The sequence below is a fragment of the Symphalangus syndactylus genome, chromosome 19 (genome assembly GCF_028878055.3).
Source record: "Symphalangus syndactylus isolate Jambi chromosome 19, NHGRI_mSymSyn1-v2.1_pri, whole genome shotgun sequence".
Lineage (NCBI taxonomy): Eukaryota > Metazoa > Chordata > Mammalia > Primates > Hylobatidae > Symphalangus > Symphalangus syndactylus.
The window spans coordinates 41,067,432-41,084,292 of NC_072434.2; the positions used below are offsets into that span (position 1 = coordinate 41,067,432).

At 44.8% G+C, this 16,861-nt stretch overlaps 1 protein-coding gene across 1 annotated transcript in view; it reads right to left on the minus strand.

Annotated features, from left to right (window-relative positions):
- Positions 1-16,861, minus strand: part of CACNA1E (calcium voltage-gated channel subunit alpha1 E) — a 503,244-nt gene that overhangs the window by 87,183 nt on the left and 399,200 nt on the right. Inside the window, exons 11-15 of the mRNA XM_055233511.2 lie at positions 7,350-7,465; positions 3,009-3,062; positions 2,272-2,361; positions 1,103-1,312; positions 236-348 (exon numbers count right to left, since the gene is read on the minus strand). Coding sequence (XP_055089486.1) covers positions 236-348; positions 1,103-1,312; positions 2,272-2,361; positions 3,009-3,062; positions 7,350-7,465 — 583 coding nt within the window. The remainder of the gene's footprint in view (positions 1-235; positions 349-1,102; positions 1,313-2,271; positions 2,362-3,008; positions 3,063-7,349; positions 7,466-16,861) is intronic.

A 16,861-nucleotide genomic window follows, 5' to 3' on the forward strand; every position in this document is an offset into this window, starting at 1 on the left:
AATGTACATGTTACATTTTAATAAAAATATTGAAAATCAAAGAGCTCAGAAAAACAAACAAACCTTGCATGGGAAGGATTCACTCACTTCTGAATTCCCTTTAGGTAATCTTATCTATTCCCCTTTTATATATTCTGATTTCAGTGCCTCATGCTGAGTAAGGAGCAAGCTGCTTATCTAAAACCAGGGCCTATTAACACGAAGCAGGAGCAGAGGCAGGCTTCTGAGGACTTACCCCAAAATCAAAGCAGTTGAATGAAGAGTGAAAATAAAGGCGAGGCCCCATGCCATACATCTTCAGGGACATCTCCAAGAGGAAGAGTCCCAGAAACAGAAATTCTGCATAGTCTGGAAGTATTAAAAGTAGAGCATTGGTTCCACATGTGGGGTGGGCTCATGCACTTCTCAGCTAACCCACCCACCTACAGAGGATCTCACAACAACACATGTCAGGACATTCGGTGGCCACATCAGGCCAGGGCTGGACAGAGCCTAATGATGTCTGAGTACCCTCTGACCGAGGCTGAGTACCAGGTGCACTCAAGAGATCAGCATTGCTCTCTTTCAATAGATAGGCCTGTCACTGGCCTTTATATGGTAGAGGGCCCTCAGGGAGGAAAGAGAGGACTTACTACGGCTTTGATCAAAGAGCTGGATTCCTCCCCACAAGCCCGGCAGGGACAGGCCCCTGACCCTCACTCACACCCAGTGGCAGTCTAATCTGGAGCTGACCTATAAGCTCTTCTTCTGGTCTATTTGAGATCTCCATTGCCCTGAGAACTTCCTGCCCAGGATTTCAATGATCAAAATTCCCGATCACTGAGCCTCCTTAAGGAAGGAAGTGAAGGGTTTATGGTACCCAAAGGTATAACACTATGCTATCTTGTTGATTCATCAACAATGATCTGTTTACCTAAAGAATGAAAGCTGGAAACAGTCATGAGATACTCCAGCCCCCTTGAGGACGATGTGGCCTCCCTCAAGCGTGAAGAGGTAGAACCTCTCCTAGCAGGGTGCTTTGCTGTCTTGCATTCACACACACACATCAAGCTGCCCCACATGGGGACCAGCAGAGGAGGCTTTAGAGAGAGGCTTTACTTACAGAGGAGGTGGGTGAGCCACTGGGGCTGGTTGTGATGGACAATGGCCACACAGGCAGTGTTGAGTGCCACAAGGCTCAGCACAATCCAGTAAAACACCTGGGATTTAACCATGTGGCGAATGGAGATGCGCAGAAGCCTTTCCTTGTGCCGGAAATAAGAGACCCCGTCTACCTTTGCACTTTTGATACTAGCTCGGGCCAGAGGTGTGCCTAAGGGGGAGAAGTAAGGAAGAATAAGGCTGCAAAATATCCTGCGGTCCGGGCCAGGGAGCATTGGAACGGCAAGATGGGCTGCTGTAGTCCCAGGGCAAGGTGAATGCACGTTGCAGGTGTGGGGAATCCCCATCTTATGGGCTCAGTAGTCTCTATAGGCAGTGACCCTGTTTTTCCTCTCTGGGCACTCTCAGTCCTAAGAAATGGAAAGATTCCCCAGGCAGGACACCAGCATCTTGAATCTTAATAGGATTGTGTTTATGTTTGCAACCGACTGGGCTTCTTTCTGCCCTTTCCTTTTAAATAGCTTCAAGCACTAGAATCCTTCTGCTACACTGGTGATATTTCTACCACTGGTGGCACAAAACAGCAATGAGCTTTGTAAGTCTCTTCTGCTTTTGAGGATGGAACAAGACCTTTCCCTTTTTCTGGAGAGGAAAAACCTGCCATCAGCCAGAATCTCTAGGAGCACCTGAGATGGAACACATAATGTTAAAGAATTGCCAATCAGAATTAGTTTAAATTTCACATGATGGAAGTAGGTGGGGGCTACTGTTGTTAAGCAAATGGCTTCAAGATCTCACATCCGTGTCCCTGGAAGCAACAGGTCCTCAGGATCCTTTGAACAATGTCCCAAAGTGGGTTCTCATCATCACTCCCAGGAGAGGGCAGATACTTCTGCAAATGGAATACATCTGCCACACCTGAAAAACTTGGGTTGGATTCTTAGCCCTAAATCCCATGTTTCATGTGAGCAGCATCCCCAGGTCCTTTTTTTTTTTTTTTTTTTAATAAATCATTGTAATCTAGATTCGATTTCCACCCTTTTCCTTAATTACATTCCTAAATTCTGGACTCTTTGGATTCTTTCCCTCCTTGTGGTGCTTCTCAAAAGACAGGATCTTCCTTTTCATGGGAGATTCAGAGAAGTAAAAGATCTAACTGGTTCCACTCACCCACAGAGGAGATATCAACACAGTGCTCATCACTGGAGTCTCGGGTCATGGCCTCTGTCCGGCTCCTCTTGATGGTTGCCCTTCGAAGCACTGCACCAGGGAAAGGGAAGGCCAGTGAGAGGCCACAAGTACACCCAGACCATTCTGGACAAAATTTTGAGGAATGCAGGCAAGAGGCCTTGTGTGAGGCCCCTGTAACACAGGCATCTGTCTGCCTTTAATACCTGAGCCAGGGTAATAGAAATCAAGGGTGTCTACTGGACCACAAATGCTGTGCTCACCAGCACCTTCCTGCAACACAAGGGCTCTGGAAGCCATGCTACAGCCCATTTAAATGCAGGAGGTAAACAGGCACTCTGTAGCCATCTGTCCTGGCTCTTCATCTACAATGCCACTTCCTGGTAATGAAAGTGGTCTCAAGGTGATCCCCACACATTTTAAGAGAAGGTCCGTTTAGATAGCATTGATTGTAGGATGGCCTTTTCCTTGCTCAGTATCAATCACATGCCCTGGAACAAAGCAACTCTTGGGTTTCATTTTCATCACTTTAAAAGGCATTTAAATCTGTGACTCAATTCCCTTCATTTTAAAGCATGAGGGATTTTATGACAGAAAGACTCTCATTTCAAATCCCAGAGCACTGTCTTTTATTTCTTTCTCCCCTTTTGATCAAGAGATTGCCATCGCCTAAGAGGGGGCAAATGCAACTGGAATAAGGCATCAGAACATTTCCTTACCTTCTAAGGCGGATGTTCCAGCATTTTTATTTTCTTCAGCGAGCATGACTTCCTCTATATGGAAACAAATGGTTTGGTAAATTATCTGTAAATGCCAAATTATTCTGCAAGATGAAAATCCCTCAGGGACAACTCCAGCTCAGGGCAACAGAGAGAGAGCAGAATTCAGAGCCTATCACAGGCACCAGCATCAGAAAAAAAGCAAGTGTCACAGAGGGTGCACAGAGAGCTCCTGAGAACAGAAAGGAAGCCTCGGGGAAGGGGTGCTTGGGGTAACAATCGGCTCTGTGTCTGATACCCCTGTTCAGGAGGATACCTGTGAGAAGAGAGGAAGAGGCAAAAATCCTTGATAGGAACGAAAAATTTCCATTTCTGTTTTTAATTCCACCCAGCTTCCTGTCTTTCTTAACTCCTTGAACTTCTAGCAGCAACAACTTCCTTAGCTTCTCTTGCCAGTGGCCATGGGTTATAACATCTACACGCTCATTCAGGAGCTGAGCCCATGTTTTGGGCTTTATTCTATGTCTCTGAGGAGGAGTCAGAGGAAGATGCCCATAGGTCCTCGGAGACAGGAGGGGGGCTTGTGGGCTTTCTCCTGTCCCCATAGCTTCCATCCTTTCTTGGTTGACCAGAGCCTGAGCCAAAGAGGCTTGGGCCAATCGTGAATTTGTCCCAAAGATAAAATAAAAAGTAAGTATTTGGTTTTTGTCTCTGATTCCTGGCAGTCTTTCGTATGCTAATGAAATGACTCATGGAGGAGAGAGGGGCCCTGGATAGATTAGAGGTAGCTTGTAGCCAGAACAAACAGCCACAGGACTGGAGGCTAGAACTTTCAGCCTCCCCCTACTCCCATTTCTAGGGAGGAGGGGACACTAGAGATGAGTTTAATTGCCAATGGCCGATGGTTTAATCGAGCATGCCTATGTAATGATGGGCATGCTAAATGTTGGGGTTCAGCATGTTGGGGTTCAGGAGGCATCTGGGTTGGTAAACACATCAATGAGCTGGGAGGGTGGTGTTCCCAGAGAGGACATGAAGCTCTGCGCCCCCCACCACCATACCCTGCCCTATACACCTCTTCCATTGGGCTGTTCCTGAGTTGTATCCTTTATAATACAGTATAGTTTTTCCAAAGTTCTGTGAGTCATTCTAGCAAATTACTGAACCAGTGGGGAGTGGGGGGACAGTTGTGGGAACCCCAGATTTGTAGTCAGCCAGGCAGATATGTTGGTTGCCTGGAGACCCCACTTTTGACTGCCATCTAAAGTGGGGGCAGTCCTGTGGAACCAAGCCTTTAACCTGTGGGGTCTGTGCTAGTTTGAGGTAGTATTTAGTGTTAGAATTTAACTGATTGTTGAACACCTAGTTGGTGTTAGAGAACTGAAGGACTAGTTGATGATTAAATAATATATTTGCTTGTTGCAGTTCTAAAATGACACCAGACAGTCTCCTGTACTCTTCCCACTTGGTGCCCCCAGGAGCAGTCCCATACTCTACTGAGGTGTCATCATCTGAAGGGGAATATTTTCTGCTAAGACTTGTTAGAACAAACCTCACTAGCATCCCTCCAAGTGCACCAACAAAATAGCCCTTCTCTCCCAAGTCTGGTGGGATCCTGCATGCTCTATAAGGAGTGACGGGATGAGTTTTGAGCTCAACCCATAGGCCAGGGAGCCGGAGGCCTCGGTAAACATTCCCTAAGATCCCAGCTGCTGAGAGAAAGCTAGCCTCAGACCCTACTAAACAATGGTTTAATTTAAACACTTTTAACAAGTAAAAGGACAGTAGGAGAGGTTAAAGTCATTACCATAATTCCAGCCACAGATAAAACTGAGAGTACATAATGTATTTCCTAGGGAGGGGAACATTTTAAGGCTAGGATGGTACTCACCGGATGGCCATTATTACCAAGTCATAAATGTTTGCTTTCTTTTTTAAGTATAGCCTCTGGCAAAACACTAAGTTAACAGGTTAAGTGTTATTTGGTGGGGCACTCCTTCCTGCAGACATAAAGGGTTAAGTCATTTTATAGCACATGTTTGGAAGGCATCATTTAAAAATTAGGAACTTGTTAAAATACCTCATAGCAACTTTAATTATCTTAGCCAGTCACTTTTGCTGTGCAGTGTCTGGGCTTTGGGGTGGGCAGATCTGGGGACCCCCCAGGACAGATGGAAGGTGTTTGGTGCTGCCGAGATCTCTGGGAAGCACTCAAGGGCTCTGGATTTGCTGAAGCCACCCCCCTTCCTCCCCACCCCATGCCTTTTGCCAAGTTCGCTTTAGAATTTGAGTGTCTTTCCAGGGAAATGTAACCCATCTGTCTCTGATTCACTGGCGCTCCATTTGTAAAGGGAAGGGCCAGGAAGCACACTTTGACGTCGCAGTGCGTCTTTTTTCTTAGAAGGAGGAGAGAGCTGGCTTTGCCAACTGGAAGAAAGGGAAGCCTTGGAATTCTGCAAGTATTTGAAAAGCAGAGCCCCGGCGAGCAGCATACCCTGCCACCTGATCTGTGTAGGGTGGCCAGGGCTGGGAGGGCTCCTTCCTGGGTCTGCTGCCAGCTCTCTTAGTGGTCTGTCAGATGGCTCCTCCGCCAAGAAAGCCAAGGACAGCTGGGACCATCAAGCTGCCTGCCTGGCCTAGAGGCAAATCTGCTTGACCTCCCATGGTAAGCCTGAGTTACCATTCTGGGAAGCAGTAGGGGATATTCGTGTCTGCTTCATACCTACACAACAGCCTTGGAGGAGAAAGGGCAAAATGCAAGTGTAGTCAATACACATTGCTCATGTTTCCAGAGGCTACAAGGGAGTGCAGATAGCAATCATACATGTACTCTCTCAACCCTTGGAGGTCACCAAAAGTTGACTGCAGAGCTTAGAGAGGGTTTTTGTGTGTTGGCAGTTACAGTAAGTGTCATAGTGTCAATCCAAAGCTCCTACAGAAGAATAAGGCTCAAGCAACTAAGCACTAAATCATACTACAAATTTTTCCTCTGTGACCTCACTTTTGTGCTGTTTTCTATTAGGAATAGAGAAAAGATACTGTCTTACGTGTAGTTTTTATTTAAGAAATCACTTGTTCCTCTGGAATAAAATGAAAATATATAATACTAATGCAAACCAACCTTCAAAATAATAAAGAAAACAAACCTGTCCCTTTTATTGACCAGTATGGGGGTGATTGATGCCCCTCATAAGCATCTGAGCCACAGCCAAACTTAAACCTGGTGGCTCTGTGGGTTAATGAAGTCATGATAGGTTTGGACCTATTCTCACAGGCAGCTAAGAACTATTCCTAATGTTGAGTCACAGGGTGAGAACTGATGACAGCTCAAGGTTTAGGAAAACACCTGTTCTCACCATTATCTCCTCCCTGGATGGTGGCACTACTAGTCCCTCTGCTTCCAGCCTTGTCCTTCTATGGTCTATTCTCAATGCGGCCAGCATGTGCTCCTTTATGGTCTAAAGTCAGAGCACGTCAGTCCTCTGCTCAAAACCCTTCCGTGGTTCTTGTGTCACTCAGAGTGAAGTCCATAGCCCTTACAATGCCCCATAAGGTCAAACATGATTGCTGCCCACTTCCCCCATGACAGCCGTCACTCTGTCTCCTATTCCTCCTCCCTATTCCTTCCCTCTTCTGCTCTTTGGGCACCCCTGGCTCACTCCCATGTTAGGTACTTGGCACTGAAATACTCCTCTCCCAGATCTTCTTCTGGCTCACTCCTTCATCTCTTCAAGTCTACACACCAATGGGCCCACCCTGACCTCCTATTTAAAACTGTGGCACATTCTATACCCCATAACCCTAACTCGATCACTTTTCCCATCATACTTACCACCTTATCGTTGTCTTATAAGTTACTCATTTATTATTTCGTTTATTGTTGCCTTACCCAACTAGAGAGCTTTACAAGAGAAGAGCTTTGGTGAGCTGGTTGATCGTTTGGCTCACTGCTGTATCCCAAGTGCTTAGAACAGGGTCTGGCACAAAGTAGGCACTCAATAAATATTTGCTGAATGAATGGATTGCTGTGAGCACCAAGAACAGTATTATAAAACACCATCAGCCTAGTCTCAGCTCCAGGATTGGGTTATGTTACTTTTACTCAGTTCATCTTGCTAATATGCCTGCCTTAAGGTGTTGGGACAGTTTGATAGACAGGACAGTTAGACCCCAGAGGAAGAAAGTGGGATGAGCAGGGAACCTTAACAGCCAACCAGGCATCCAGAGTGTCTCTGTTGTCTTGTCTAGGCTGCCCCTTGCATGGGAGCATTGGGAGTGAGGGGCCGGCCCTGATGTTTCTGCAGCCCACTCACCAGCCTCCTGTAGCACCCCCAGGCCTACCTGCTTTGTCTATCCAGGCACGGTAGCCATTCAGCTCACGCTCAATCTGCTGCTGGCGCCGCAGCTTCATGAAAGCCCTTCGGTTCTCCACTCTCTCTCTCTCTTTGGCAAATTCCCTGTGGACAAGAAGGATAAGATTCACTGGGTTTGGATAGGGCCATGACTAAGGGAAATGGTGAATCAAGCAACAGAGAGAGAGTATCTGAGCAAGTACCTCTATTAAGCCCATGTACCCTTTCCTCTGACCCAGGCTGCAAATATGACCTCCTTACAATGTTACACAGAAACACACCTCATTCGGCCTCACAAAGGAAACCTTCCCAGACTAGCTGCATTCCAGTCAGGACCAACTGATTGCTTGCTCTGTTTTGAAAGGTATGTTCTTAGCCATGTGAGAAACTAGGTTTCAAAATGCCATGTTCCACCTCTTCAGCTACAACGAAAACCCTTAACCCTCTGAAGGGCACAGCTACTCTTTCTCCTTTTGAAAACAATAGTGATTAATGTATATTGACCAATTATGATGTGTTGGCCCTGTATCAAGGTTTTTACACCCACTAACTCATTTCGTCCTCAAAACCATCCTATGAAGTATTAATACTATCAAAATTCCCATTTAACAGATGGGGAAGCCAAGGTTTATTGAGGTGAAATACCTTGCTGGGATTTGAACTCTAACCACAATGCTGTGTTGCCTCTGCTGTCCTGTACTCTGGTGCTCAATAAAAGCTGCCACTGAAGATCAATGAGCCTAATGACTTCAAAGGCTAAAATGCTATTCGAAGGTGACTGATGTCAGTTAAATAAGAAAGGAAGGGACATGAGAAGGACACCTGACTCCCATGAAGCCAGTGGGAAGGTGGTGGGGGTAGGGTGGAGGGGAGATCATGAGGCAGAGGGAACACTCAGGTGAGGGTCAGGGTCAGGAAGAAGATAGAGCCCATGACAGGCTCAGGGGACCAATGCCACTCGGTGTGACAACAGGAATGAGAAGGCTACAGCTCCATGGGAGAAAGAGGAGAGAAGAAGACTAAGGGCTCCCTGGTAGAGAAGAGGAGGATCAAATTTAATGGATGAAAGAATGGGGATAAATAAATCGTAGTTTGCTAACAGGTTCCTCCAGAATCCACCTCTAGCAATGCCTCTCTCATCACCAAACACCCTTCCAGACTAGGATGCCCCTTACCAGTGCTGTGCCTCCCAGCCGTGGCTCAGGTGTTCTACTACCTGGGAAGCTGTTCTACTTATTAAATGTGATCCCCATAAAAAGCTGCAGGCCAGGCACAGTGGCTCATGCATGTAATCTCAGCACTTTGGGAAGCTGAGCTGGAAGGACTGCTTGAGCCCAGGAATTCGAGGTTACAGTGAGCTGTGATCCTGCCACTGCACTCAAGCCTGGGCGACAGAGCAAGACGTTTTTTTAAAAAAAAAAAAATAGAGCTGCAGCCTGAATCTGAGGGAGTCCAGCACCCACTGTAAGTCCTGCCAGTTTCTCTTTGATGTCTAGGAAAGAAGAAATGAATGAGGGGCTGGGGGATGGGCCCCAGCTACAGTGCAGGGAAAGGGGAGATGCCAGTCTACCATAATGCCAACAGACACCTGCTTGTGCCTCACCTGGCCCTTCTGCCAAAATAGAACTGGTGTCCTTGGGTACAGCCATCTGCTTACAATCAGGCAGAAGGTGTAGGGAAAGGCACATTGGAAGGAGAAATTCTCCTGTGCTTGGCTTCAGGTTCACTGGGTTCTACTAAAGGTGCTATGGGGGAAGGGAAGGAGAGAGTCAAAATGAAGAGTGACCAGGGCCAGTGAGGGCCAGGGTAACTGAATTCAAGCCCTGGGATGACTCTTTTCTACTTTCTGAATTTCAGAAATTTGAAAGTAACAAGGGGCTGGCTTGGTTCATGGCATCACCATCTACCAAAAGTCTTACCTTTGGATTTTTGCTTCTTTCAGTCCCTCCTGTCCAATTAGTACCATTGTCCTGTTGGCTCTACCTTCATAAAAGCACCTGAATTCACCCTGCCTCTCCATCCTCACTATCTTGGTCCATGATCTCATCCTTCCCCGCCTGGACCACTGCAATAGCACCCGGCTGGTCTCTCAACCTCCTGTCTCTTTCTCCTCCTTTCACCCATCTCACACTATCAACGTTATCTTTGTAAAAGGTCATTCACTGGATCTTACCACTTCCAAACCTCCAGTACTAACCATAGGAAGTAACATGTGTAGAGCACATCTTAATTTACCAAGCACCTTCATACATTTTGCTCATTTAATCTTTACAACCATTCTGAGAAGGTAGAATAGGTATTTTCATCCTTAACTTAAAAGTTATGCAACTTGATGGAGTTTAAGTAAGAAACAGAGGCAAGATTAGAACCCAGGCCTTTCTCTTGTAAGAGCCCAAGTCCTTCATGCACAACATATTTGCCTAGCCCAATGGCATTTTTATATGCTACTTCACCTTTTCATAGGTCTGTGTCTTGATTTCTCAACCCTGGGGGAATCCAGGGAGGTTTAATAAGAAGGTGTTATTTTGAACAAGACCTTGAAAGAGGAGAATTGAAGCAGGCTATGACCAGAGGAACATAATCATCCTTGAGCATCTAGGATAAGCATTATAACCAACATATCCATTTTCCAGCTCAGAAAACTGAATCTAAAGGGACTTAAGTGGCCCTTTGAGAGGGCAAGTGTCCAAGGACACATAGCCCCTCAGAGGAACCACAACTCTCAGATCTTCTAAATTTCATCTCTTTCTACTCTATTAGCCCCTCTTCTATGGCTTCCATCACCCTCTGCTCAATGAAGAGGATGAAGCCTTCAAGCGTGATGTTCAAAGTCTTACACAGTTGGAGCCAAACCTTTCTCTTCAAGCCTTATCTCCTCCTGCCATCCCTATCCACCCCCTGCCTGCCTACAGCCCACCACAGCCACGCTTCAACTACAGCACATTTCCCACACTTCCTGAAAAGGCAGGATGGGCGTTCAAGGCTAGTGCACAATGCTTATCCGCCTGGAATTCCTTCTTATCTGCCTGAGTCAAAATTCTTCTTCAAAGCCAGGCTGAAATGTTGCCTCTTCTGTTTGGGTCCCATCATCACTGCACCCCAACCTTCCGGCCTCCAGTCTACCTCTTCTCCATCCCTTTAGAGCTCATCTTGCAGTCAGACTTTTACTATGGTCAGCTGTATGTCTCTCCTTCTATGTGAGCTTTTTGCAAAAACATTCTGTGCCTTACTCAACTTTCTATCTCCCTAGACTAGAATAGGCCTACCACATAGTATACGTTCAGTAGATTTTTTTTATGAAAAATATCCAGCCTAACTAGGAGAAGTCATAGCTCTTCCCTGACCCCCAGAGGCTTAAAAGAAGGAGTACTCCATCTCTGCACTGACTCAAAGGGAGCAGGTGAACTAGCAGCAACTCCTGCACACTGCCACCAGTTTCTCTTCGTTTGACTCCACTATAATCAATGTAAATTAGACTATGAAGAACGGGGTATGTCATCTCTATATGGCCCCCAGAATGGCGATGTAGCTTGATTTCTGGTAGGATAGGCCAACGAACCCCCGTCTAACCTCCCTTTATCTAACCTCTTCTGATTCCAAGTTAAGCGCTGTTTCCACATGCCTCCTTGTGTTTGGAAGTTTCCTGGATCCAGGTCTCACTCACTGGGTTCCCTGCTCTTCTTCACCATTGTAGGCTGCCTTTCCTCCCACCCTCCCACCTGGCATCCTAGCTGGAACTCATAGTCCCAGAGCCCAACAAATTTGGCCAAGGCTCTTGGCTAAAAAAGTAAAGCAACGAATGTGCACCACTGGGGGTACCTCCTAAGCAGCTCCAGCACCTTAATGGAGGATGTGGAGGACCTTCTTTATGATGCTTTATCAAGTGGCCTTTTCTGTTTTGTTCTTTCATTGGGAACCTGGGTAGCAAGTCCGACACCTGTGTCTTTCCTAACTCTTATAGCCCCTCTGCCCTCACTGCTGTAATTGTTAGTACCCATGGCCTGTCTCCCTGACTAGTCTGCAGGCTTCATGAGGTCAAGTATCACATTCCAACAAGGGTCAGCGAAGCTTAACCCAGTGTCTGGTATGATAAATTCCATAGATTATAGAAATAAAATATCAAGAACAGCTAATGTTCATGTAACACATTTAAACTTGTTAAATTTACAAATCATTTTCATGTAAATTTTTCATTTATAGTTTCAAAAGCCCTGCGAGGTTCAAAAAGATTACTTGCCCAAGATAATCCAATTAGCAAGAAGCAGAGACAAAATTCAAACTAATGTCTTCTTCCAGGTTATGTGCTGTCTCCACAATGCCTTAGCTGTCTTCCCTGCTATCTAGAAGTTAACGTTTAAAATCTACAAGAGGGATTTCATTTCAGCCCAAGGTTGAGGAAAATAAGGATATAAAAACAGACAGGTTTTGTTTTTCTTTAAGGGACTATCCTTTTCATTGAGACAGTAGCATAAAAATCCATTGCTCTGTGTTGGGTTATTAAAGACCTAGAATAAAATTCATAGCGTTAGTCAAGCTAGTGATATATTGCTTGATTTTGTGTCCATTTATTCACACACATATTGCATTCTGGAGAGAACAGGAGCAAATAAGATTCAGCTTCATAAACCTTAGATTTAACATGCCCATCAGGCTCATGAGTATATATGTGGCCAGACCTGGGAAACAAAGCATACTCCATTAACTGGTCCCTCTCTCCTCTGAGGATCTGAGTTCCCTGTCCTCTTCACAGAGGATCCTGGGGTTATTCAGATGATGATGCATATTACTGTTATTTAGTTTACCAGATGACTGCTGAATTCCCCCACTGAAAGGCAGCTCAAAGCAGGGCAGTATGAATATCTTAATTTATCCAGTTCCCTTGGAGCAAGGCATAGAAAATGTAAGAGGGGGAATCTGGCCTATGGAAGAAGAGTGTTCATATTCTCTAAGGCCCCTTGGCAACAGCCTGTGGCCTAAGGTAAGAGGACAGGTAATTGGCTCCTTTTCATTTGTTCTATCCAGAGTTTCTACACCAAGAGATGCAACAGAAATCAAGAAGGGATGCATCTAGATTTCAGAATTCAAAACAAGGGGAACAAAAATAAATCCCCATGTGATGCAGCAGAAACACCACCAGTCTATTTTAAGAGCTGAATATCTAGGTATCCTCTGATGCTTACAAACTGGACAGTCACCTTGCTGTCTCAATTTCCTCATCAGTCAGAGATGACATTAGGACCCATATAAACCCTAGGCTCATAACCAGAGGCAGGGATAGATCTGGTTGACTCTGAGAATCCTGACTAGATTCCCATAGAGATTGTACAGTGACACAAATCCAAGTCGTGTTTCATTCCAGATACTTCTCCTTACCTAATTCTGTTATCCTTAATTTTAGGTTACTCCTCCAGCCCCAAACCTGGCTCCTCTGAGGGAGGATAACCTGTAGCTCCTCTCACATATGGCTCTCGCATACAGGGAAGTAAGGTTAATTGGGGTTAAGCATGAATGAGCCTCTACTCTGGATGCTACATATGTATACAAGGTTTGGGTTTCTAAATTTCAGTCATGGAAACTAAGAACAAGGTGGATCTCTGCACTGCATGGTTGAGCACAGTTTTCTTCTTTTATCCTGGTTACTACATTTGTATTTGTGACTGCTTTTTTTCTGCAGCAGTTTACATGAGAAATATAAATTGTGAAAATCAACTGTTCATACACAGCTAATTCTATATAATTAATCAATAAGATGAAGTGGAAGAATTACATAATCTCCTACAAGGTAGAATGCCCAAAACATTTATCATGTGTGCCTGGAGGGATGAGGGGAGAGAAGACAAAGACTTCTTTGAAATCATTTTAGGTTATTATTAAAATTAGTATTTTATGAATGTATGAACCTATAAGGAGCCATTGCTACAGACAAATCACAAAGTGGCTAATTTCTGCCTTAATGAAGTAACTGGTTTTAGCCCATAGGCTGATACTAGGAAGGTCTTCGGTCATTCACATTTCTAGACTTGATTATGCTGTTGCTAACTCTTGGGGATTAGAAGTGAGGTTGATGAAAGCCTAGCTCCAGCCTGAAATGTCTGCCCACGTTATGTGACCCCAGAGTCAGTCACAGGGCACCTGGACAGGTATCTCGATGCTTGTCTAGTGATGAAGATGTTCTGGTAGGTCGGCTGGGGTAAGAAAGCCTCGGTTGGAGGACTGCTTGACTCATGTTTTAGCCTCTCGCTCCAGACCTCTCCTCCCAGCTCCATGCAGGGAGCTTTGTTTACTGATGCACAGCCCCTCGCTGCTGTCATGACAACCAAAAGGAAGACAAAGTGCCAGGGTGGGCTGGCCTGTGTGACTCAAAGATCTGTTTATCCACACTCCTGTACACACTTGCATGCTTCATCACACACATTGGCATGGATACACACACTCATCCTGGCACAAGCAGCATATGTACACACACTCTGCCAAGCACACAAATGGCCACATGGTCATATTCCTATTAATCTTCAGAGTCCATGTTTCAGAGAGCTTTACTACCCATAGGGAAACCTTGCCAAGGTTCCTGTAAAGTCTTTGTTTTAGGAAGGAGGAATTTGGGTTAGACATCAAGAAAAACCTCTTCAACCCTAAATGTTCTGAAACTAACAGAGAAATTGGAAGCAAGATTGGCAATTCTGTGTTGGCAGTGGTTTCATTTCAGTGCCATTGGAAAGTGGGTTGGGATTGGGGTGAGCCTCTTCAATGTTTCTATATTTTCAGTGTTCTTACGGGCCTGGGGAACCATTTCTCCCATTTTTCAGAGAAGCAAACACAACCCCAGAGAAGGTAAACACCTTACTGAAGGTCATATAGTTCAGCAGTATTAAAGTTATGTATGCTTTATCCCTTGACTTGTTCCAGAAAGGATTTAAGGAGACTTAGGTTGTCAATAAAGGCCAAAACAGAAGCTAGCCCTCTAAATCCTATCCATTATTGACTCTAATAAGCAGGATGGGTGATGCAAATGCTCAACGACATCATATGGGGTCATTCTTCCTTAGAATCTGGAGCTTTCAGAAGGCTCACCTATGAGCAGAAATCCTTCCCTTAAGTGGTTAATGCAAATAAATGGCATTACATGAAGTGCTATATCCCACTCCTACTCCACCACCTTATGTCCACGGCAATGGAAGACAGACCAGGAGTCTCACAGACCAGGATATTGGGCGAGGGGAACCTGACAGATCACCTGTCCAAGATCAGCTTTCCACAAGCAGGGAAACTAAGGCATAGAGAGAGGTCAGATGACTTGCCATTTCCAAGGATTAGGGTGGTGGCAGCAGACCTGGAGCATCACGTTCCAAAGCCAGTGCTATTCCACAGCTTCATGACATTTCAGTTATGAGAACTCAAAGAAGATTATTCTTTTAGGAGCTCAGGGAATGACTAGTCTTTTTTCTTTCTCTTCTCAATATTGAGATCTCATTTATTTGTTTGAGTAGACACAGGGGAAGAAAAGCATGACAATTAATGTAAGGGAGATAATGAAGGAACTGGAATATGTTTCCTGTTTCAGTTTTTAACGTTGAAGTTGGTGGAATCCAGAATGTTAAAGTATAATGATTAAAACTCTGAAGTTGTACAGACCTGGGTTTGAATCCTAGCTCCATCGTGGTGTGATCTGGGGCAAGTTCTTAAACTAAATCTTAGTTTCCTCATTCATAAAATTAGGAATAATGATCATACCTATCTCAAAAGGTTGTTGTGAGGATTAAATGACAGAAAGTGAAAGGTATAGTAGGTGCTCCAAGTAGCTGTTATATTACTGACATTTCTGAGAATGCATCATAATTCAGATAACCTATTATCAAGGCCTTTATTTTATATATTCATTCCACCTCCAAAATACAATTTATTGAGTGCCTACTACACGGTAGGTATTGTTTTAGAATATGAGGATATAGCAGCAAGTATAATTGGGCATGCTGGTACGCACCTGTAATCTCAGATACTTGAGAGGCAGAGGAAGGAGGATGGCTTGAGGCCAAGAGTTCAAGACCAGCCTGGGCCAGAGAATAAGACCCCCTTCTCAAAAAAAGAAGCAAATTTTTGTCCTCAACAGAGCTTACATTATACTGCAGGAGAAAAACAATAAACAAGATAAATAAGCACAATAAACAGAATGTTATAAACTGATAATTCCTCAGGGAAAAATAAAGCAGAGAAGTATAGTAAGTATTGGGTGTCGGGGAGCTGGAATGTTTGGTTGAGTGGCCAGGAAGGGCCTCACTGAGGCGACTTGAGGAATGATATGAGAGATGTGAGGAAGTGAGCCATGCAGACAACGGGGAGGAGGATTCCAGGCAGAGGTGATGACCAGGGCAAAGCCATGGGCCAGAAGCATCTTGAAGGAGCTTTTGAAGAATAGAAAAGGGCCAATGCGACTAGAGTGGACTGAATACATGGAAAAAGGTCAAAGTGGTAGCAGGCAGTGGGGAAGTGGAGGGCCATCATGTAGGGCCATAGAGACCCTATAAAGATTTGAGTTTTACTTGGTGTGATTGGGAAACCATTGGTGGGTTGCAGCAGAGGAGTCCCACAACTTAAGTTTGCAAAGAATGTCTCTGGTTGTGCTGTTGAGAAGAGACTGAAGGGGATTAAGGGTGGAAGCAGGGAGATCTTCCAGATTATATCCAGATGATGGTGGCCTTGGCCAGAGTGGTAGAGCATAGCTCATGAGAAACAGTGGGGCTCTGGATAGACTGTGAAGACACAGCTAGGAGGACTTGCTGGCTGGTGGACGAGGAGTGTAAGAGAGACATGCATCCAAGATGACCCCAAAGTTTTAAGCTACAGCAACCAGAAGAATGAAGTTAAACGAACTGGGATGGAAAAGATAATGGAGCAGGTTTGGGAAGAGGGAGGATCAGGAATTCAGCTGTGTATATAAGTCAGCTGGATATCCTGACACGTTTATATTAAAGATCATTAAGCTCAATAGCACCAAATTCTCTGTCATCCACACAATACGTGCCAGCTGCTTCAAGGATTATCTGCTGTGAATGAAACAGAACCATCCTGGATGCTCTTTCTCTGCCACCCTCCTTCCCCTCTGCTGGCACATGCTAGAAAGATGTTAACTGATTATTCAGTAAAACATCATCAATAAATTGTTGTTGATATTGCTGCAAATAAAGTTTAAAACAAAACCAAAAGACCCACAAATATTCTTGGATGCTACACTATTTCATTATAACTGCTTCAAGAATCCCTCCCATGAGTGGGATGATCACAGAATAGCATGTACTATGAACATTGAAAAGTTATGAGTTCTCACATAGTGGTCCTTAAAACCTTTTAAGAAAAGGACTAAGGGACCACACTTTCATCTCTGTTTTGCAGTTTGGAAAAATAAAGGCTTTCAGGAGTGTTGAAAGACAAAGAGTTACACAGCAGAATTCAGATCTACTCTGTTTAATTCTCCACCAGTCTGCGCCACCTCATTGTGGCACACAG